The 22,694-nt window shown below is 37.6% G+C and overlaps 3 protein-coding genes, 1 long non-coding RNA gene and 1 pseudogene across 4 annotated transcripts; 1 reads left to right on the forward strand and 4 right to left on the reverse strand.

Moving 5' to 3' along the window:
- Positions 1 to 1,254: 1,254 nt before the first annotated feature.
- LOC124636180 (collagenase-like) lies at positions 1,255 to 2,607 on the reverse strand. The gene is made up of 5 exons (XM_047172124.1): positions 2,380 to 2,607; positions 2,022 to 2,289; positions 1,817 to 1,915; positions 1,497 to 1,684; positions 1,255 to 1,359 (listed from the first exon to the last, which is right to left on the reverse strand). Exons 1-5 carry the CDS (start codon positions 2,605 to 2,607, stop codon positions 1,255 to 1,257), a joined length of 888 nt encoding a protein of 295 aa, XP_047028080.1.
- A 908-nt stretch (positions 2,608 to 3,515) lies between these two features.
- On the reverse strand, positions 3,516 to 4,254 carry LOC124636179 (collagenase-like; the record flags this gene model as incomplete). Its single annotated transcript, XM_047172123.1, has 4 exons — positions 3,516 to 3,620; positions 3,739 to 3,926; positions 4,046 to 4,144; positions 4,233 to 4,254. Coding segments are annotated over 4 exons (414 nt in total), but the record flags the coding sequence as incomplete, so codon positions are not given.
- Positions 4,255 to 4,265: 11 nt separating this feature from the next.
- Positions 4,266 to 8,533, forward strand: LOC124636181. Its single transcript, XR_006985105.1, has 2 exons — positions 4,266 to 4,597; positions 8,353 to 8,533. It is a non-coding gene; the product is annotated as an uncharacterized LOC124636181 (long non-coding RNA).
- Positions 8,534 to 9,067: 534 nt separating this feature from the next.
- LOC124636646 lies at positions 9,068 to 16,533 on the reverse strand (annotated as a pseudogene).
- Positions 16,534 to 19,680: 3,147 nt separating this feature from the next.
- On the reverse strand, positions 19,681 to 21,083 carry LOC124636536 (collagenase-like). The gene is made up of 5 exons (XM_047172664.1): positions 20,817 to 21,083; positions 20,469 to 20,736; positions 20,239 to 20,337; positions 19,968 to 20,155; positions 19,681 to 19,880 (listed from the first exon to the last, which is right to left on the reverse strand). The coding sequence occupies exons 1-5, from the start codon at positions 21,042 to 21,044 to the stop codon at positions 19,776 to 19,778; spliced, it is 888 nt and encodes a 295-aa protein (XP_047028620.1). The 5' UTR covers positions 21,045 to 21,083; the 3' UTR covers positions 19,681 to 19,775.
- Between the last annotated feature and the right edge of the window lie 1,611 nt (positions 21,084 to 22,694).

Here is a 22,694-nt window from a genome sequence, read left to right on the forward strand (position 1 = left end):
CAAATTTTGCATGACTAATACCTGGGGGGCCGGTTCAACACATAGGCTATATATTATCACGCTATCACCTACGGGGGTTGAGCAATGAACGATTAAATAAACGAAATTGCCCACGCAGACGAAGTCGCGGGCAACAGTTAGTCTTTAATAATTATATAATTAGGTGGTTAGTTTGCAAAATGCTCCTTGGTACCTGCTACTGAGGTGCTACATCCATCTGTTGCGCTGCTGCACCCGGTAATTACTGCTGGACCTACAAATTAAAATTCCAAGGATATAATGAAATAGGACTTGACTAGAAAAAGCTTTTTTTTGCAATGGGATCTATTGTTTCAGTAGTCACTCCAAAGTACAGAATTCAACCAAAATTCTCTGTGTCATAATCTTTTACTCTGAAAGTCGTGGTGGCCTAGTGGGTAAAGAGCCAACCTCTCGAGTATGAGGGCGTGGGATCGATTCCAGGTCAGGCAGGTATAAATGTAACTTTTCTAAGTTTGTACGTACTTTCTAAGTATTTCTTGGACACCAATGACTGTAATTCTGATGACACGTTAAACTGTAGGTCCCGGCTGTCATTGAACATCCTTGGTAGTCGGTATGGGTAGTCAGAAGCCAGTAAGTCTGACGCTAGTCTAACAAAGGAGTATCGGGTTGCCCGGTTAACTGGGTTGACAAGATCAGATAGGCAATCACTCCGGTTAGTCTGGAAGCCAACCTCAACACAGTTGGGAAAAGGCTCGGATAAAATGATAGATCGTATTCAATGCATTCCCATAGCATCTACTTCCATATCCAGAGGAAGATGACAAAGTGATGGAAAATGGAAGTCTTTATCCGCGAAGGATTTTTTGTATGCCACGGACATCGCTTTAAGTTGACAACCTTTACTCATAGAGAGGCGACTGTACGAATTGAATAGTCTAGATAGTTATATCCATTTTTATAACACCATAAGAATCGATACTTTGACTACTAGCATTTACTTATTAAGGAAATGCATAATTCTGCTTGTTTAAGAGAAGGTATAGGAGTGATAGTTATGTAGCAGAATAATCTTATTCAAAGACATTGTACTCTAGTAGAGTACAACGTCTTTGATCTTATTATACTTGTTTCAAATTAGTATTCGAATTAGGTATTTACGCTGAAAACACAGTCGGTAGGTACATAATAAGATTGGTCAATTCAATTATAATCTTTTATATTTACAATCGTTTATTTTATTTACAAAGAGAGTCCACGATGTATTGATGTTTATAGACGTTGGTTGATCCAGCTGATGAAGGATGTCACTCTGGTGTATGCAGCAGGGGCACCAACTTCGCAACCACGGTCGGATCCAAATGAGGTTACACCAATCTATTACGAAGCAAAAAATCAAAATATATAAAAAAGCAAATATTCATGAATAACGAACTTTGATCAGTCTTTTTGTGTTTTTTGTTTATCTGAAAAACAACAAAAATAAGACGATAAATAATGATATGGTTATTTACCAAGATGCGTCTGTTGTTGCTGGTTACTACAAGAGGGCCGCCGGAGTCACCCTGGCAAGTGCTTCTGCCGTTGGCGCCACTTGTGCAAATGTTAGTAGACTGGATATATGCAGGGAAGGACTGCCAGCACAGATTGTTCGCGATCACAGGCAAGTTGACGTGATTCAAAATTGGACTGACACTTCCACCTAAAAGAAGAGCAAAATACATATTATAATAACATTTAAAAATCCAATATAAGCAATAGTAAGGATTATACAACACCCGTGCATGACGTACGGGTTTGGTATAAAAATAAAATTATGGGTTTTGTCTCTTACCGTCCCTGGTGCGACCGAAACCAGACGCAGTTGCAGTGAATCCGGCGAATTGGTTGTTTAGCTCATTGCCAGAGGGCAGCGCAATGGGAGCAATGTTGCCTGTTTACGAAACGTTATTACTAAACGTATCTGTGTTTTCGTTCATTAAAATTAGTTTAGCTTAATCTCAATATTACATAACTTCCATAAAGATCTTTTTACTTACTTGAGGTACCTACGTTGGAAGGTAGGTTTATAATAGCGATGTCGTTACGAATAAGGTTTGGGTTCCAGCTGCCGTGCATGACGACACTGTTTGAGTTCAGTCTGGTGCCTCCGAAGAACAAGTTGATTGAACCGAGTATGACTGTCAAACTATTAGCTTGGTTGCGACCATCAAACCAGCAGTGAGCGGCAGTGAGCACTCTCCTTTGATTGAGCAAAGAACCACCGCAAACGCTCTGACCAAGTGGTAAATTAACGAGCAGACCAGCCTGGAAGATTAAGTTTGAACAAAGTTAGTTAGACTGTTTTACAATATAACAAATAGGTTTGTTTTGTGAGGTACGAGAAGATTGTACAACCTGGTAAGGGAATTGTCCGAGGCTAGCAGAGGATCCGCCGACAATTCTGGATGGGTTGCGCGAAGCTTCCAACTCGGCTATGCGAATCTCTTCGGCCAGGGGAATACCAACTTTAGTGTGGTACCCGTAGGCGGTGATGTCTTCAAGATCGACAACTGCCTCGTGGTTGATGTTCCTGGCGGACACTACCGCCACCAAAGCCAACAGAGTCACAGCCAAGAGTTTCATGGTTCCGATGTAAAAAACGAATAATACTTACATTCTGCTGCAACTTTTTATATGGTTCGCCAGAAAGATAATTCTTTGGATTAAATCTTTCCTATTAATCTTAATCTATAAAAAGATAACAATAAATTGGATTTCCCAATTACTTATAATCGGATAGTATTGTCTTTTATTCTTAATTTCGTAGTCTTAGCAGACAGTCAGCTTCGGATAAACGTTTTGCTCATTAGAAATTACCGACTGCCTATAAAATCTGGACTTGAATTCTTTCTGCCTTGAATATAAATTGAGTATTGCTAGATAACAAGTGAGGCCATTTTTTATTTCATCATCATCATCATCATCATCTCAGCCATAGGACGTCCACTGCTGAACATAGGCCTCCCCCTTAGATTTTTTATTTATTTAAGCGAATTTGTCGTTTTTAATTTTCTCTGTGTTGTACACATGATTATGTATGTTCAGTTTACCTCGAAACTAACTCCGAGTGTGACTGTTTGACATAGCAAATAAATACTTATGTAAGTGAAGGGTTAAAAATATGAAAAAATTTACACCTTCTATTTGTCACTCATTCGATTTTCGCCATCACTACATTCTTCAACATTATTATTTCCTTCTTATTTCTACATTCATCATCATATATTGTATGTCCTTATTTCTATAGAAGTAACTGCTAGCCCTTCTATAATAATTTTGTGTAAGTTTTTAAGATTCTCCTTGATTTTTGATTTGTCTGCTGTGCTGTACTGGCTCATTTGTACCTACTCTATAATTACTGCTGGACCAGCAAATTAAAATTCTAAGAATATCATGAAATAGGACTGGGTAGGTAATATGATTGGTCAATTAAATTATGACACTTTATTAATTGACGTTTATTTTATTTACGAAGAGAGTCCAAGATATATTTATAGACGCTGGTTGATCCAGCTGATGTAAGAGGTAACTCGGGCGAAGGCAGCAGGCGCTCCGACTTGGCAACCACGACCGGAACCAAATGAGGTCACACCAATCTGTTTAGAAGAAAAAATATTCATAAGCCTCAAGCTTTGTTCAATCCTTTCACAGTTTAATAAGCGAATTTTGTGTTTTACCTAAAAAGGAAAGATAATTAATGATATGTTTATTTACCAAGATGCGTCTGTTGTTGCTGGTTACGACAAGGGGGCCACCGGAGTCACCATCGCAAGTACTCCTACCGTTGGCGCCGCTGGTGCAAATGTGAGAAGACTGGATAATTCCAGGGAAGGACAGCCAGCACACACTGTTCGTGATCACAGGCAAGTTGACGTGGTTCAAGGTTTGGCTGACACTACCACCTAAAATCACAGCAATAGAACATAAATATTCAAACTTTAAATTAAGTCAATTGTAAAATGTAAGTATGGATATCAAGTACGGTTGTTATTCAAACAAAATTATGAGTTATGGCTCTTACCATCCCTGGTGAGGCCGAAACCAGATGCAGTGGCAGTGGCACCAGCGAACTGATTGTTGAGTTCATTACCAGAAGGCAGGGCTATAGGAGCGATGTTGCCTGTTGATAAATATTACAATGTTAACAATTATGTCATTTGTTTCATCTAGAAATAATACATGACTTCCATTAAGATCTTTTCACTTACCTGAAGTAGCTACGTTAGAATATACATTGGAGCGTTGACAATAACCTGGATTATACCATCACCAAATTCTTCGCTTTGTGTTTCAATGGATTGCAATATATGACAGTTATATACCGTATTTTTAAACACCATGATTCTTGCGTGTTACCAGCCATCAAATAATGTATTATTCAAGCGCTAGTGCGAAGCCGCAGCTACCTCGCTGCAAATAATTTCCACCGGCGCGGTTGAAATCTATACAAACAACTTACACGCTTTATCCCTGTGTCTTCGTAATGGTCATTATTACATACTCATCAGTTTTTTTTTAGCCAGTCTGTCTGTTCCCGGGATGAAAGAAAGATAGCGGATATGCTAGAAGGAAGGTAAGTCAGGTGCCTTCCTGTTGGTTAAGTAACGTACGGTAGGCAGGATACTAAACTAACGAGTGCTTTTATTTTGAAAATATTGGCCGGGTTCCATAGCGGGGGCCATCCACATTTTGGCGTACTACATTCTTAGGGGATTTTGCGTTATGACATCTCCGCCAGTCGTTTGGTTCTCCCCATTTCATATCCTCCGATCCTTCGTGTGTTTTCACGAATCGAGTCGCACAGTGTTTGATTTCACTCAAAAATTTTCCCTATGCTGTTTGTTGCATAAATGAATCAAGGAATGCGTTTAAAATGGAAGAGTAGAACACCCACGTGTCTATTTCATATACTTTTTTTTATAAAAATTAATATCAATTTCATGACCTTGACCTAAAAAAATCAATAAAAAAATTATGTAAGCGTAACTAATTACGATAAATATATTTTTTGATATCGTTCCATGAAGGATCTTTTGGCGCTTATTCCCCAGTTTTGATTTTTGAATTAACACCTTTGGTCACTGAGTTATTATTATTTGCTCGTTGTGAACTGCCTCGTTGGTCTAGTTGTCGCAAGTGTGGCTGCTGAGCACGAGGTCTCGGGTTCGATTCCCGAGTCGGGCCGAAATCGCTTTGTGGGTTTTAGAAGACTTTCACAAAGCAGCCCGAAGCCTGGAAGTTGGTGATTGATTCACCCGTGCATCGGAGAGCACGTAAATGTCGGTCCTGCGCCTGATCTCTTTCCGGTCGTGTCGGATTGCCGTCCCATCGGGTTATGAGAGTGAAGGAATAGGGAGTGCACCTGTGTCTGCGCAAATGCTTGTGCACTATAATATGTCCTGCGCAGTTGGCTAATCTCCTTACATGAGAACAGCCGCCGTAGCCGATAATCGGCTAGGAGGACATCATCATCATCATTATTTTTTCAGATTTTTGTTTTTATTTTTTTTCTCTTAAATGACTTAAAAGTGCGGCTTGTGAGTAGACACTCAAAGATTGTTCTCAATTAGGTCTATCGTTCATAAAAAAACCACGTTCCACTATCGCGGCGTTTGGGAGTTATGAATAAAGGTCAAATGATGCGATTTAGGGGTGTCACTAAGGTCAAACAAATATGATATATATTTTTTATAGAAAAAATTATATGAGGGATTTTTATATCCAAAAACGACACATAAGATACTTCTTGCCACATTATATTCCAAAAACAACTTAGAGGAAATCACTTTATGTTATAGTGTCTTTTTGCAAGTTGGTTCTATATTATTTAATTGATTTTATGACGCATACAAATCATTTTCATTTTCAAGTATCAGCAGCGTGCAAATATCAATATTGGATGGATTTTCATTATCGCCCAATGATGAAGATGCATCGAACGATGGATCTTCATCATCGACCTCTGCCAACTGCAAGTTTTCTTCGTAGATTGGGTTCAGAAGTTCATGAACAGCTTTCGGCAGACAAATCCTTCTAGATCATAGTTTTTCTCCTGTTCATTTTTCGGCAGTGATGTTCCCTATCTGAGCGCCAAAATTTATTGCGCGATTCGGCCGCTTGCTCTGAGAGCATACCGACAGGAAGAGAACATTGTTCACATCATCCCGCGGAAAGGTACGTACGCGCCAGCTCGAGGAAAGGTACGTCCAGTCATATAATTGGCATCCGATGACTGTGACAATACACAAAATTTTAGTCCACGGTAAAGAGACTATAACATCTGTTCTCTTCCTGTCGGTACAATTCTCTGAAAAGTACGGTTGTTAAATCAGATGGTGTTAGGTCGTCAGGTGAGGCGTTCTTTTTATATTTTTTGCTTTCTGCGTGAAAACACTCAAAAATATAGAAACGCGTATATAATCCTTGCATATTTGCGGTTACTTCCGGATTTTGAGAAGTACCGGCTGTGGCGCGATCCACAGCATCGTTTGCCACTCGTGTACCAACATGAGGGTTGGCGCCTTCATGTAGTAAGTCCTCCGGTCGGGGCCCGGACGGACATCCCTCAGCAGGTTGGGTAAGCCCCTGCTGAGGCAAAATGGCGCCATGGGTCTGTAACGGCTCCATGGTGCCTCACCTCTGTTTCTCTAGTTCACTTGTATCAGCGTAGGGTTTCAGCAAAAGCCTGACGAAGGTGGACCCTTTCCCACGCTACCTGTGAACCTTCATCGAAATAAAAACATGATTAATTGACCGGTCTCCGTTAGTCGATCAAAGCTTATTACGTAAATCTATCGACTTCGATCAACGTCGATTGTTTGATCAGTCTGTTAACACCTCAACATCCTGTGTACAAGATATATTTTATTTCTAAACAAATAGATTTGTAAATAAAGGAAAAAAATATCAACTCTGAAATTAATATAAGAAAACAATCGAACTAAACATGAAAGGTCAAGTTGTGTGACAACCCTAACATAAAATTTTGAAATTCAATAACTCCCAAACGCCGCGATAGTGGATAGTGGTTTTTTTATCAACGATAGACCTAATTGAGAACAATCTTTGAGTGCTACTCACAAGCCGCACTTTTAAGTCATTTAAGAGAAAAAAAATAAAAACAAAAATCTGAAAAAATAATAATAACTTAGTGACCAAAGGTGTTAATTCAAAAATCAAAACTGGGGAATAAGCGCCAAAAGATCCTTCATGGAACGATATCAAAAAAATATATTTATCGTAATTAGTTACGCTTACATAATTTTTTTATTGATTTTTTTAGGTCAAGGTCATGAAATTGATATTAATTTTTATAAAAAAAAGTATATGAAATAGACACGTGGGTGTTCTACTCTTCCATTTTAAACGCATTCCTTGATTCATTTATGCAACAAACAGCATAGGGAAAATTTTTGAGTGAAATCAAACACTGTGAGTCGGTATTTGTCCAGATTACTTATCCCACCACCTTTTTTGTGGACTACTCCATTGGCGGCAGACTTGGGGTATCTTGGGGTATTATTCGACTGATGTATCCAGTCATCTCTATCCGATAAAATTATAAATTTTTTGACCAGTTCACAGTAGCTTGAAAGATGGTTCATGACGCTTAGTATCTCCGTCTGATTTTCTTCTATGCGCCCAACACTTACTACAAGGGCAACTATTAACGAATAATTAAGTGAAACAGAGTTTGTGGGTCACTGAAGATGTGCCTATGTCAATTTTTAATTAGACAAGTATCCTGAACTATTTTTATATAAAAATCGTGTTATTTTTGTAATTAATGTAATTGGTTTCACCCGTACGGTTTTAAATAAATTAATGTCATTGGCAGTATGTGTGTATTATTTTGATTCATCAGTCGTCTCAACAAATCATAGAATACAGTATGAGACAAAGTTTTTATAACTTTCTTGTGAAAGTGAAACATTCATTTTTAGTGGTAATTAATCAAGTACGTACTAAAAGAGTGTATTATCGTACTCAACGGATATGGTTTTTTTTTTTTTTTTTTGTGTATAGCTGTTTCCCGGGGTTTCCACTGTGTCATAATAGATTAAAAGTACATTGGGTGTTTTTCGATAAATAGATAAACTGTTATCTAACACTACAATAATTTAACAAATTGGCTCGGTACTTTCTGAGCTTTGAATATTCATTGCGACAAACAAACTCACGGGTTTTTTCAGCTTAGAATGTTAAACAGATACGTTAAATATGTGTTCTTGTATTTTTTAACTAGTCATAATCAAAAACTACAACATTATTCATACCGATGCGATGTGTCGACACAGGGTCAACTCGAATATGCTATTCATTTTTCAGATGGCCTTTATAATCAGAAGAGGAATATGGTAACATACATGAAAATCATCAGAACATGTCTGGACTTTAGAACTACAATTTGTAAGACATTTTTGCAAGGTTACAGCCAGTTACACCAAATTGCACTTACATTTTTAGGAAATAAATTATTTGTTTTGATTGCATTAAAAAATTGATTGATTTTAAACTTTTTATTGTCAGCAAATAGCAGTCTTTTTAATTGCGGTGACTATACTAGTTGTTATATAGATAGCTTGTCTTTGCAATAGATTAACTATTAAAAATTGGGTTATAGAATCGATTGGTTACAATGAGGGCGCGGGTTCGATTCCAGGTCAGGCAAGTACCAATGCAACTTTTCTAAGTTTGCATGTACTTTCTAAGTATATCTTAGACACCAATGACTGTGTTTCGGATGTCACGTTAAACTGTAGGTCCCGGCTGTCATTGAACATCCATGGCAGTCGTTACGGGTAGTCAGAAGCCAGTAAATCTGACACCAGTCTAACCAAGGGACCTGACCTGAGTTGAGGAGGTCAGACAGGCAGTCGCTTCTTGTAAAGCACCGCTACTCAGCTGAATCCGGTTAAACTGGAAGCCGACCCCAACATAGTTGGGCAAAAAGGCTCAGAGGATGATGATGGTTACAATTTGTAAAAAATCTTTTTATTATAGTCAAATATATTTTATTATTTACATTTAAATTATCATTTTATCACATAGAAAGTCCGTTACAAGATGTTATTTATAGACGTTGGTTGATCCAGCTGATGTAAGAGGTAACTCTGGCGAAGGCAGCAGGCGCTCCGACTTGGCAACCACGGTCGGATCCAAACGAGGTCACACCGATCTGTTAAGAAGAAAAAAAAAACATGAAATAGGTCGTCAACCTTAATTCAATGTTGCTATAGCTTGCTCATTTATAAGTCTTTCTGAAATATATTTAAAACAACGTAGATTTATGAGAAAGTATGAGTTTATTTACCAAGATACGTCTGTTGTTGCTGGTTACGACAAGAGGACCGCCGGAGTCACCCTGGCAAGTGCTTCTGCCGTTGGCACCACTTGTGCAAATGTTAGTAGACTGGATATATGCAGGGAAGGACTGCCAGCACACATTGTTTGTGATCACAGGCAAGTTGACGTGGTTCAAAGTTATGCTGACGCTACCACCTAAAATCAGACCAAAATATATATTTAATTCGTGATTTATGTGAAGCAAATGGTACTAAATATGTAATGTTGTACTATAAAAATAGTACTGTAAATTTTGTCCCTTACCATCCCTGGTGCGACCGAATCCAGATGCAGTGGCAGTGGCGCCGGCGAACTGATTGTTGAGCTCATTGCCAGAGGGCAGCGTAATGGGAGCGATGTTATCTGTAGATAAAATTTTGTTATAATATTTTTGACTCCTTTATATTATATTGTTATTTCTTTGACAAGTCTCTACTAAAAATAGATCTGGGTTTTAGCTTAAAAAAATTTATGGAATGATTTTATCACTTACTGGAAGTGCCAACGTTAGAAGGCAAGTTGATCATGGCGATGTCATTACGGATGAGACTTGGGATCCAGCTGCCGTGCATGACGACACTGTTGGTGTTCAGTCTGGTACCACCGAAATACAAGTTGACTGAGCCGAGTATGACTGTCAAACTATTAGCTTGGTTTTCACCATCAAACCAGCAGTGAGCGGCAGTAAGCACCCTCCTTTGATTGAGCAAAGAACCACCGCAAACGCTCTGACCAAGAGGTAAATTAATGAGAAGACCGGCCTGAAAAAATATTTTGAAAAAAGTTAGTAATTACCTACAAGATTACTGTATGATATGTCTGATTTTGATATACAAGAAGGTACCTGGTACGGGAATTGTCCGAGGCTGGCAGAGGATCCGCCGACAATTCTGGATGGGTTGCGGGAAGCTTCCAACTCGGCTATGCGAATCTCTTCGGCCAGAGGGATACCAACTTTACGGTGGTATCCGTACGCCGTAATGTCGTCAAGATCGACAACTGCCTCGTGGTTGATGTTCCTCGCGGACACCACCGCTACCAAAGCCAATAGAGTCACAGCCAAGAGTTTCATAGTTCCGATTAAAAAAAACGAATGCTTCTGTTACTTTGGCGTCGATATTTATATGATTCGCGAATAAGATAACTCAGATAATGATTATGAACCGCTCTATTTATTATTTATCCTAATCTAGGTTAGATGATTATAATTTAATTGACAGCTGCCGATCAAACACTGTTGTTGTATTTTATTCTCAGTAACGTTGTCGTAGCAAGTGGTCAACTTCAAATACTTACAGTATTAAAATTAGTACTTTCTTTATATTATAGGCACATCAGAATCTTTGCATAGTGTTTAGAATTTGGGAAAATTGGGACACTTTGATATGATTTTTTTTTAAAAGGGGAGATATTGTTTTTCAATCTGGTATAAAAAAATAATGAGGGTTTTTATACGGATGAAGCTCATTTTTTAATGTAATTTTTTGTACCACAAGGCCTGGAACGATATACAACATGTAACTCAATTAACGCACATCCTGAAATTAGTTTGTTCAGAATCGTTTACTGAATCGATTTATATCATTTTTAATATCGGTAATTTTTTATCCCAAAAATAATTAAAACTACGGAAATTATTGTCATATTAACCCTGTACAGTCAAAACAAATTCAAATAGACCGTAACTCAAAGTAATAAGACTTCGTGTATTGTCGGCTTTTTCCGTAGTTTCGTTATGTTGTGTCGAGTCGAGCGGCGCGCGGCGCGATATTTGCGTGCGTAGTAGTATGACCAAAAAGTTCTCCAAAAATTGGTATAACTAATTTAGTAAATAACAATGCATATACATGTTATATTAAAAATTCAGTGTATGTATTATGATTATAACATAATATTCTAATTGGGGTGTTTGAGGGTGTGCGTTAATTACGTTACATGTTGTATAATTAAAGGCTGATCTTAAGAATTTTAAATGAAAGAACATAACAAATGAAAGAGCCAATCTTTGGCTATTTGGCAAGTTAAGTTTAAAAAGATATTTTACAAAATATGGCATGAATTTTTTTTTTAGTTATGTTGCATTTTCAAAACCTAATGTTTCTGTTACCATTCATAATAGTTATTTAGAAATAAAACCTATTTTCTTATTAGATTTAAGTCCTCATGCCCCTTCCGAACTTAATTATAAAGTGTAGGTGTAGATAAAATCAAATATCTTTTGACCGGAATTCCCGTTCACAATGATTACTCATGTATTTGATTAATTACCTAGTATTTCCCAGATATTGATAATCAAAAGCTTATCCTTTTGTATAGCATTTAATAAGGATTAATTTGACGAATGATTTGTATTTTTCAATACGGACCAGAAATAGAGGTTAATTGAATAAAAAGGTGTTTTCTTTTTCCAGATAACAGTGACCTCTTCCGGATTCACCTGCGCTGTAGTTACTGGTTTGGTGCGTCGCATCTGCTGCCTCCTTCCAATCCTTCAAGCGTCTGAAATTAATAATGAATGTTTAAAAAATACATTTCTTGACCCAAATTGAAATTGTATGATTGATTTTTCTGTACTCATGCTCTCATGCTGGTCACAAGCTCACACAAGGTCAACAAAGGCTTACTTGATTGGTTGACATTCTACGAAAAGAAATTCTTCATGAAGTAGTTTAGAGGAGAAAACATTTGTCTTTAAGTTAAATAAAAATGGATGGGTCAAAAAGCTCCGCAATCCTTTTTCTTCCCTCTTACAAGGTAGGCATGCAAAAAAACAATGCAAGATATGCTTGATACTTATAACAATTTAAAAAAAAATATTTGTTGTACTCCGGGAGTGCAAGTGCAGAAATGGAAACTTGAATTTAACGTTGTGCCATATTGTGCATATTTTATTTTATTAATTTAATCTTTTACAGTCAGGCAACAATGGCCCATAGATACATTTCTACAACAAACAATGTACATAAATTACATACAAAACTATATATTTTTCATCCCACCATCTCGGAAAGAATAGTTTTACCCTTTGATATCTGAGCGCAAAAGCCGTTTTTATCCTCTAGAGCGGCAAAGTGATTTGAATTTAGAACATCGTGTGCAATACTCCATTTGTGACAATCTTGATAAAACTATTCAAACAAATACATATTAAACAAATAAAATACTGCTTAACATAATTATTCGATTAATTAAGTAATTTTTATTATTGTTTTTACATAGATAGATTTTTACCCTCGTTTCATTTTTAAACTAAGTTTTCAAATAAATGAACTTTACTAGGTGCTTCTTTTTAATTTGATACTCATATGTGCGCGCCATTTTGTTTTTTTGCATTTAGTAATTTCCTCGATGAGGTGGGATGAAAAGTTACGTGTTGCACTCGAGTGCAAAGATTTTTAACCGACTTCCCAAAAACTAATTTTAGGTGCATCGGCTTAGAAGTCGGTGGCAAAATTAACTTAGTAACATCCATTAGACACCGACTTCTAGGCACCTAAAATTAGTTTTCTTTTTCTAGTGTTTTTGGAAGACAGTTTAATTTTTTTGTAAAAAAGTTTTTTATTTACAGCTTTTCAGTGATACGAAAAGTTGTCACTATCCATTTTTTTGCTTTCTAGTGTTTTTGGAAGTCGGTTTAATTTTTTTGTAAAAAAGTTTTTTTCACCTTGTGCTCTTTTGATTCCCTCGCTATCGCTCAGGATTCTAATTATTGAAACATTCGCTACGCTCGTGTTTCAATTTTAGAATCCTTCGCTTGCTCGGTCATCAAAATTGAGCACGCGGTTAAAAAGCAACTTTGCAGTCTTGTATAACAAATAACTATTATACCTATGTATTTTTCAGTGTCCCACGGGCACTGATGATGATAGATAAGGTTTGGCAATCAAGAGGTTGTGGGTTCGATCCCCACCAATTGTAATTATTTTTAAAAGTATTATTATGTTACTGTATTAATAAAGGATCAAATAAATGACGTTGAATAGGTACCATAAGCATCTTATACATATTTTTTGCGGTTTTTATTCAATTTCTTCAATTTTTATATCAATTTTATTCAACGCAAAAAAAAATCACGTGATAATAAATTCAAAAGCGCTTTTCGCCGATTTTCGCACACGTATGAAGAAAGTTACCCCGTGTGCGCAACACTGCATGCCCGCTAACACCCGTGCGATCCAATTCGCTAATTTCTAAAAAAAAACTAAATTCTTAAACATGGACATTATCATACCAGAGGCAGTATTACTGCGAGTGCCTTTAAGAGCCTTTCTAGGAAATATCAACCTTATGCATTTCAAAATTAGAATTACTTTCGTACCAAAATAAACTGAACATAATGCCTTTCCTGAAGATTGCTTTAAATATTTATTTTCTCTGTCTAATTTATAAATCTATCCTTGTCATTTCGTGCGTGACGTCATTGACGTGTCTTTTGTTTCAATGAATATTTGTTCTCTCTTTCTTACTTTATCAATCTATCTCTTTCATTTTGTGCGTGACGTCATTGGCGTGTCTTTTGTTTTATTAAACAATTGCTAACTCTTTCCTGCGCTATCAATCTATCCCTTTCATTTTGAGCGTGATGTCATTGGCGTGTGTTTTGTTTCTATTTAAACATTTGTTTACTCTTTCTTACATGCTAAACCATCTCTTTCGTATCGCGCGTAACAAATTAAAAATATTCTCGTTTGAAAATATTTGGAATATAGCGGAATATTGTTAATTTTGTTTGTCAATTTCGTTTCGCAGTTGCGTTTAATAATTTTTCAAGTAAGTACATATAATTTTGATGCTCAGTAAAAAATATAACAATTCAAATGCCTGCGCGAATAATTCTATCTAATATTCTAAATGTTCAGCATAAGGTCAATGACATTGTCTTGTGTTTGGATTTAAGACTTCGATTAGTTGCAAGCTTATATTTTTTTTAATATTTGTTAAGTCTCAAGCATATAATATGATTTCGTAGGTACTTAGGTACCCGTGAGTGTATTATGTAAGTATACATTGTAGGTACTTATATTAATTACAGATTATAAATTTTCTAACATCGCAGAAATATGTTCTTTAAACATCGACCAAGAAGTTGGTCTTAAAAAAAATAAAACCAACTTCTAAAAACATCAAAAGCCAAAATAACTACTTTAAGGTGTATCGGTCTAGAAGTCGGTATCTAGTGGATGCAGCTGTGTTTATTTTTACCACCGACTTCTAGATCAATGACAGGCTATATAACACTAAAAGTAATTTTCAAATCACATTACAGCTTTCAAACAAAGAAAAGTTTACTTTCCTCAAACTTTGAAAATCGAAAATGAGAACAAAATCCATTGCAGGCGCATTTTTTATTTGGAACATCCCACTGCTTTTTTTTGTAAGAAAAGGCGTGCTGGGCTTATTAGATACTTTTTGAAAGGGCCTCTTTTATCGTATTTTTTTAAAAGTCGAAAACACATGTACAACGACTCGAACGCTAGGAATAGAAGAATAAAAACAGTCATCCAAATGAGCTTTGTTCGTAAAAGTTCGTAAAAAAAATGTACTCTTGGAGTATCTTAATGGATATCAGATATCACAGTATTTCAACGTGGAGGATCAACTAACAAATATTATTTTGCTAATTCATCTTATACATTTTAGGTATTTCTAGGATACGTTGATAAATAATCAAAAAACTTTTTTGAATTAGTATTTAGTCATATTTTATTTTGATCATTTTTAACAATTGAAAACTTCAGTATACGTCTTAGAGGCGTTGGTTGATCCAGCTGATGAAAGAGGTAACTCTGGCGAAGGCAGCAGGGGAACCGACTTGGCAACCACGGGCAGATCCGAAGGAAGTCACACCGATCTGTTGTAAAGGAAAGTTAAATTAGAGGTATTGATCATCATCCTCGACATAAAATTTTTGTCAACTTTTAACAATCAGTCTATTTACCAAGATGCGTCTGTTGTTGCTGGTTACGACAAGAGGACCACCGGAGTCACCCTGGCAAGTGCTTCTGCCGTTGGCTCCGCTGGTGCAAATGTTGGAAGACTGGATGATGCCGGGGAAGGACAAAGTGCATACAGCGTTGGTGATCACGGGCAAGTTGACGTGTCTCAAGTTACCGTCAACGCTTCCACCTGAAATGAGCGCAATGCATATATTATGCTGTTGGTATTATCAAATCAAATCATTTATTTGCATAAAAATGGTAGGCATCAAGATGTTAAATAAAATATGTGATCAAAATGTTTCGCCGTGGCAAACGGTGCACAAAAATAAAAGGAAAGAATAATATAATAAGTGCTGTTGCAAGCATAAATTTTAAAATAATGGTGAAAAATAACTTACCATCTCTGGCCAGACCGAAGCCAGATGCAACAGCAGTGGCACCGTTGAAGTTGTTGTTCAGCTCGTTACCAGAGGGCAGGGCAATAGGAGCGATGTTGCCTGTTGATACATTTTAGAATTTATTAAGAATTATATAAGTCACAAAAAATAAGTTTTGACCATCTAGATAGGAAAACTGGCTGATTAAACAATACATTACAAATATCAACCGTTCAGATGACTCACCAGAAGTAGCAACGTTGGAAGGCAAGTTGATTATGGCGATGTCGTTGCGGATGAGGTTGGGGTTCCAGCTGCCGTGCATGACCACGCTAGCGGTGTTCAGTCTGGTGCCACCGCTGAACAGGCGCACTGAGCCGAGGACAACTGTGAAACTCCTGGCCTGGTTGCGACCATCGAACCAGCAGTGAGCGGCGGTAAGAACCCTCCTGTTGTTAAGCAGAGAACCACCGCAGACACCCTGTCCGTTAGCGAAGGTAGCGAGAAGACCAGCCTGGAAATTATGGATTATTTAGTCTTTGAGCCTAAAGACTTTTATGGATCAACTATCTTCAATGTGACAATCCAAATTACCTGGTAAGGGAATGCGCCGAGACTGGAAGTAGAGCCACCAACAATTCTGGATGGGTTGCGTTCAGCTTCCTCCTCAGCTGCACGGATCTTCTCGGCCAAAGGAATTCCAATCTTGGTGTGATAATCGTAGGCGGTAATGTCTTCGAGGTCGATCACATCCTGGAGGTCGATGTTCCTCGCGGAGACGACCGCCGCGAAAGCCAATAGAGTCACAGCCAAGAGTTTCATGTTGTCGATTTAAACAAACGAATGCTATTACTGCAGTGCATTGGTTATTTATATGGTTCGCTAGTGGTTCGAAAAAAGATAAACCTGAGATTATTATTTAATGACTTGCTAATTTAATTTTTAATCTAAAGGATAAACAAAGTAATTAGCTAAATCGGCACCTGCTTTTCGAGTCAAATATTTTTATTCGAAAATCGGGTGCGGTAGTGACTGGTCCTCTAAAAAAAATACTTTATGCAATTTCTCAATACATATTCCATACACACAACTATACGGTGACTAGTATTTCTGTTTTCTTAATCGCGGCCTTATAAAAGGACTTTAATTGTGAGTGCTTGTTACATGTACCGGTAGCATACCGTGGCAATCTTCCTCGTAATATGTGGGGAAATTTAAACAAACTCGGAGAATTTTGTAGGTGTTTTATTAAACGCCATCATCGTCACAGCCTGAAAAAATCCGCTGCTTTACAAAAGTCTCCACCTGCTGTACCAAGTACCCATGCCCATAATTACCGCGCTGGGCATGTGTGTTGGTGAACCCAGGACCAATGGCATATTTTTTTAGTTTTGGAGATTTGCCACACATTTTCGAGTAAGGCATTTACTATTCCACTTAGTGCTGTGTAACGCAGTCGATCGCCAGAGCCTCATCCGTTTGTGCTCCAAGGAAAGATGAAGTTGGTAATTGGGGCACGTCGAAAGTTCTGTCAAATGAAATGCATTTGATTACCGAAATTTTTAGGGAGCTGACAGAAATCTATTTGCACGATCAGCTACAGACGCTGTGCGTCTTTTCGCCATACCTCAGTCACCAGGCGGTTTTTCATCAACAGTGATAGGCAGAGATTTAGACTTTTTAGAAATGATATATTTGTGAATGACCGATATGACAACAAATACTGAAAACTAGAATAAAAAAGTATTTTAGGGGATTCTTATCCAACAAACGTGATTTTTGTGGCCGTTTCATGGATAATGGTACCCTTCGTGCGCCATTCCGACTCGCACTTGACTGGTTAATTTAGTGCCAATATATTTTTTCTTACATCCAACAATCAGTTTCTGTTTATTTCTATTCGCCCTGCACCGCAGAGGACTACGATATGACCCGCAGGGTACTATCGTTTCTGGTTCGGAGTATCACTAATCCTAACCCATTCATAAAGTTCTGCCATCATACCCGATCGCTATCACTACCATAGGTCGACAATTATGATAATAAACTTAGGCCTGATAGGTTCTAAAAATAATTCATTCACTGAACGAATTACAAGAGTTCGGAACCTAATTAATATGATTTCCCTATTAAATAAATTAAGTTATATCATGTTTTCGTAAGTATATCAGAAGAATAGAAGAGATTTTCCATTTGATTGATTCGATGAGCATAGCGGGTTCGATACCCGCATCTGAGTGTTTGAATACAAGTGTCATTTGAAACGCTTCTATTATAAGGAGAAAGTGTTTAAATTGTAGGTACACAATTATTTAATGGCAAAGAACGATGGGAAATTAAGAAGTGCGTTTAGAATGGTTTACAAACATTCAATCTCATATGGACACAACACTCATACACAGTATGCTTCTGTGCGTCTAATGCCGTAGTATTACATAAACGGTATGTTTATCATCGCTAATTATTACTTCTATCTATTATCATCAATCACAACTTACTCGTCAAAAGCTATCTAACCCTGATTTACCACCTTTTAGATTCTAGCTGTTTCACCCTTGATAAGTTTTTCCCGTAAAGGTATAAAATACACAAGCTACTGTGTCATCCGGGATTATTTTCCAACAGTGAAAAGATTTTTCAATTCGGTTCAGTAGTTTTGGAGCCTCTACTGTTAAAACAAACCAAAAAGATTTCCTCTTTGCAGTATTAAATATTTAAGATACAGATTATTCTTCCAAAGTTTTAATCTCTATTTTCTTATGACTTTGAGAGGTTTGGAGTTCACCAATATTATATTTAGAAGAATTATTGAGAGCAATATTATACACATAGTTGGTAAGTATATATTTATACGATTGATCAGATTATATAACTTTACGACCATGTCATATGTCATGGGTCTGGGTCTGATGAATATGAAGTTTAAATGCTTAGTTACACTGTTTTCGGTATTTTGTTGGCTGTACACATCCTCCGTTAGATCAAATCACTAAAATATGTATTAAACGCAGTATAAAAGGAAACATAGGGTAATATATTCGACGACCTTGATGGCGCAATAGTCACCATGCCGGACTGCCGAACCTAAGGTCGATTGTTAGTGTTATGTGTCCATGCTTGTTGGCCGTGGTCTGGGTCTTACTGTTACTGTTACAGCCTTTTTATCGTCCCACTGCTGGGCACAGGCCTCTTCTCACACGGAGAAGGATTGAGCATTAATCACCACGCTTGGTCAATGCGGGTTGGTGAATTCAGACTATATAGTCCAGGTTTCCTCAAGATGTTTTCCTTCACCTTTTTATCAGCCATTGGTGTCCAAGATATACTTAGAAAGTACCTACATACAAACTTAGAAAAGTTGCATTGGTACTTGCCTGACCTGGAATCGAATCCACACCCTCATACTCGAGAGGTTGGTTCTTTACCCACTAGGCCACCACGACTTACAACATGTATTTACCACGTATATTTATAAATATGTATGTATGTAGCTGTACATAGTTTATCTATCAGTTGTGTTAGCACCCATAGTACAAGTTAATTAATAACCAACCATGGGGCTAACCGACCGCGTGTAAAAAGGTGTCCACACTTCTTCATCTCAAGGATTATACAGATAGTATCGTTATCGATAGTCGATCAGTAAAATGTGCTATGTATTAGGTATCATTTTTAAACAGTAGGTACAAGAAACTGAGTACAACGATTACATATTTATAATGATAATTCACTTTAAACTTGAGGTACTAAAAGGCTCTTCATTGCAATTTGATTTATAGTCTTAAAATTGAATATTGATTTTAATTTACCTCGGTTATGAGTACCGACAACAACGAGATTGTTTTTTAAAGCTTAGAGATTCATAACCCTCTATAGATCATTATTACTCTTAACATTTAATACCATATCACTGACCAATTAAGCCAAATCTAAGCGGAAATAAAAAAAAAACAATGAAGGTATGAATAATGATAGTTGTTAGTAAAAAACATAAATTATTTTAATTATTACTTTATTTTAAATTTAATTAATTGAATAAATTAAATTTCATTTAGGTTCTAGGCTTCAGTTTGAGCTTTCGTAATGTTTCTTAAAGAAGATTGTTGATCCAGCTGATGAAAGAGGTAACTCTGGCGAAGGCAGCGGGTGAACCGACTTGGCAACCACGGGCAGATCCGAAGGAAGTCACACCGATCTGTTGTAAAGGAAAATTAAATTAAAGGTAATGATCATCATCCTCGATATAAAATTTTTGTCAAGTTTTAACAATCAGTCTATTTACCAAGATGCGTCTGTTGTTGCTGGTTACGACAAGAGGACCGCCGGAGTCACCCTGGCAAGTGCTTCTGCCGTTGGCGCCGCTGGTGCAGATGTTGGAAGACTGGATGATGCCGGGGAAGGACAAAGTGCATACAGCGTTGGTGATCACGGGCAAGTTGACGTGTCTCAAGTTGCCGTCAACGCTTCCACCTGAAAGAAGCGCATTGCAATTACTACAAGTACTAAATAGCAAATTTTATAACTGCGGCAATAAAAAAATACAAATAAATTACCATCATTGGCCAGACCGAAACCTGATGCTACTGCGGTGGCACCGTTGAAGTTGTTGTTCAGCTCGTTACCAGAGGGCAGGGCAATAGGAGCGATGTTGCCTGTTGATACATTTTAGAATTTATTCAGAATTATATAATTCACAAAAAAGGGTTTGGCTATCGCGATATGAAAACTGGCTGTTTAAACATTACATTACATATTTCAAATATCAACCGTTCAGAGGACTCACCAGAAGTAGCAACGTTGGAAGGTAAGTTGATTATGGCGATGTCGTTACGGATAAGGTTGGGGTTCCAGCTGCCGTGCATGACGACGCTAGCGGAGTTCAGTCTGGTGCCGCCGCTGAACAGGCGCACTGAGCCGAGGACAACTGTGAAACTGCTAGCCTGGTTGCGACCATCGAACCAGCAGTGAGCGGCGGTAAGAACCCTCCTGTTGTTAAGCAGAGAACCACCGCAGACACCCTGTCCGTTAGCGAAGTTAGCGAGAAGACCAGCCTGGAAATAATGGATTATTTAGTGTTTGAGCATAAAGACTTTTATGCGTTAACTTTCTTCAAAGTGACAACCAAAATTACCTGGTAAGGGAACGCACCGAGACTTGAAGTGGAGCCACCGACAATTCTGGATGGGTGGCGTTCAGCTTCCTCCTCAGCTGCACGGATCTTCTCGGCCAAAGGAATTCCAATCTTGGTGTGATAATCGTAGGCGGTAATGTCTTCGAGGTCGATCACATCCTGGAGGTCGATATTCCTCGCGGAGACGACCGCCGCGAAAGCCAATAGAGTCACAGCCAAGAGTTTCATGTTGCCGATTCTCACCAACTAATGCTGTCACTGTTTTACTGTTGATATTTATATGTTTTGATAAAAGATAAATCTTTGATTAGAATTTAGATGACTTGCGCATTTAATTTATAATCTACTAGATTAATAAAGAAATTATGTTTATTTTTATTATTCAGTATAGCTACATCTAATACAGTTTCTTCTTATTCTAACCTCGGGTGCGTTAGTGGGAGGACATCACGCTTAATTTAAATTATTAGCTATTACAATAATTCTGAACCATTTCGAGATACTTTTATAGACAATTGTTTGAAACGATGCCTTTATAAATTAATTTACTTCCTGATGTTGCTATGATACCTGTGACAGTGATAAAAAATGCTTAGTGTGAACAACATGCAGACTAAACAGTCGGCCGACAGTTGGCCCGAGTATTGGAAAAAAATATTGTTTTAAGACAATCGCGAATCCAATCAATGTTTTTGGTTGGTTCGATACGGCCAAATACCTGACAGCTAGGTAGTCTCTATTTAATTTTCTGTTTTTGTGAATGATTGTTTAAAAAAGGTTGTTTAGAATACAGATTGATTTTAAACATGATTTCTATCAATGGCGTCACCTAGCTTTGAAATTTTATTTATTATTATATTATAAGCGATCTCACCAATTTTCAGCTTGGTGTGAATTAATGTAACTTCACACTCATTTTTGGTCTAATTTGACTGGACTAATAGTCACAGCGCCTAGTAAGAAATCAGTTCATGGATTTTTTTAAAGTTCCAAAGTAATTCAGAAGGGTCTAAAATAATCAGCGTGTATGTGATGTCCACTGCTGAACGTAGGCCTCCCCCAACACTAACCGTCTCGGTCATGGGCAGCCCGCATTCATTCACTGCCTTCTTCAATTGGCAATTGGCTGATATGATGATGATGATGAAGAGATGTCACCTCTTTTAGCGTGGTAGGAAAGTTAGCCATCATCCTCAACTACTATTCTACCTAGGTTTTATCAGGTCGATTTAAGTCGATTCAGATTCTCTAACCTGATAAGATCTCAAATCTACAGGATGCTAAGAGAAAAAAGAAATCAAAACCTTTATTGTTCTGCTGCTCCATTTAATATTACTAATCTTGCTCCAGAAAGATTTGGTATGGGAATTTTCTTCAAACACCTATCAATTGCTTGTTTGGGAACAGGGCAGGAGTTAGAGGAAGAATTGCTTGTTTAACTTTTTAGGGTTCCGTACCCAAAGGGTAAAACGGCACCCTATTGTTTTCGCTCCTCTGTCCGTTTGTCCGTCCGTCTGTCACCAGGCTGTATCTGGTAATGGTACTTAACCCTTAGTGCGCGTGTCTGACTCGCACTTGGCCGGTTTTTAGTAATAACGCCATGTACTATTTCATTGCATGTAGTACATCAAAGATGTGGAGGGGAGGGTAGAAGATGGAGTAGAAACCTAAATGTAGTAGGTAGATTACCAATCGAACATTAACCTTCCACGATTGTGATAAGGTTGAAAATCTATTAAAGGAATTGGACAGATTCAGGCAGGTTGATGTGATGTCGCCTGTTCATCCTGGGTTCGATTCCTAAATCTGAGTGGTTGATTAAATTGGAAAAGTCAGTAAACGAAGCCTCCTACTAATATATGACAACCACTTTATGGA

Source organism: Helicoverpa zea, chromosome 14, assembly GCF_022581195.2.
Source record: "Helicoverpa zea isolate HzStark_Cry1AcR chromosome 14, ilHelZeax1.1, whole genome shotgun sequence".
In the NCBI taxonomy this organism is placed as follows: domain Eukaryota; kingdom Metazoa; phylum Arthropoda; class Insecta; order Lepidoptera; family Noctuidae; genus Helicoverpa; species Helicoverpa zea.

Bases quoted from the DNA above. Each gene is read 5' to 3' on its own strand.
- LOC124636536 (XM_047172664.1), bottom strand. From the start codon at position 21,044: ATGAAACTCTTGGCTGTGACTCTATTGGCTTTCGCGGCGGTCGTCTCC. The intron at 20,338-20,468 runs GTGAGTCCTCTG...ATGTATCAACAG, and splicing joins TTCCAACGTTGCTACTTCTG to GCAACATCGCTCCTATTGCC. The intron at 20,156-20,238 runs GTAATTTATTTG...CGCTTCTTTCAG, and splicing joins TTTCGGTCTGGCCAATGATG to GTGGAAGCGTTGACGGCAAC.
- LOC124636180 (XM_047172124.1), bottom strand. From the start codon at position 2,607: ATGAAACTCTTGGCTGTGACTCTGTTGGCTTTGGTGGCGGTAGTGTCC. The intron at 1,685-1,816 runs GTAAGAGACAAA...CTCTTCTTTTAG, and splicing joins TTTCGGTCGCACCAGGGACG to GTGGAAGTGTCAGTCCAATT. The intron at 1,360-1,496 runs GTAAATAACCAT...GCTTCGTAATAG, and splicing joins GCAACAACAGACGCATCTTG to ATTGGTGTAACCTCATTTGG.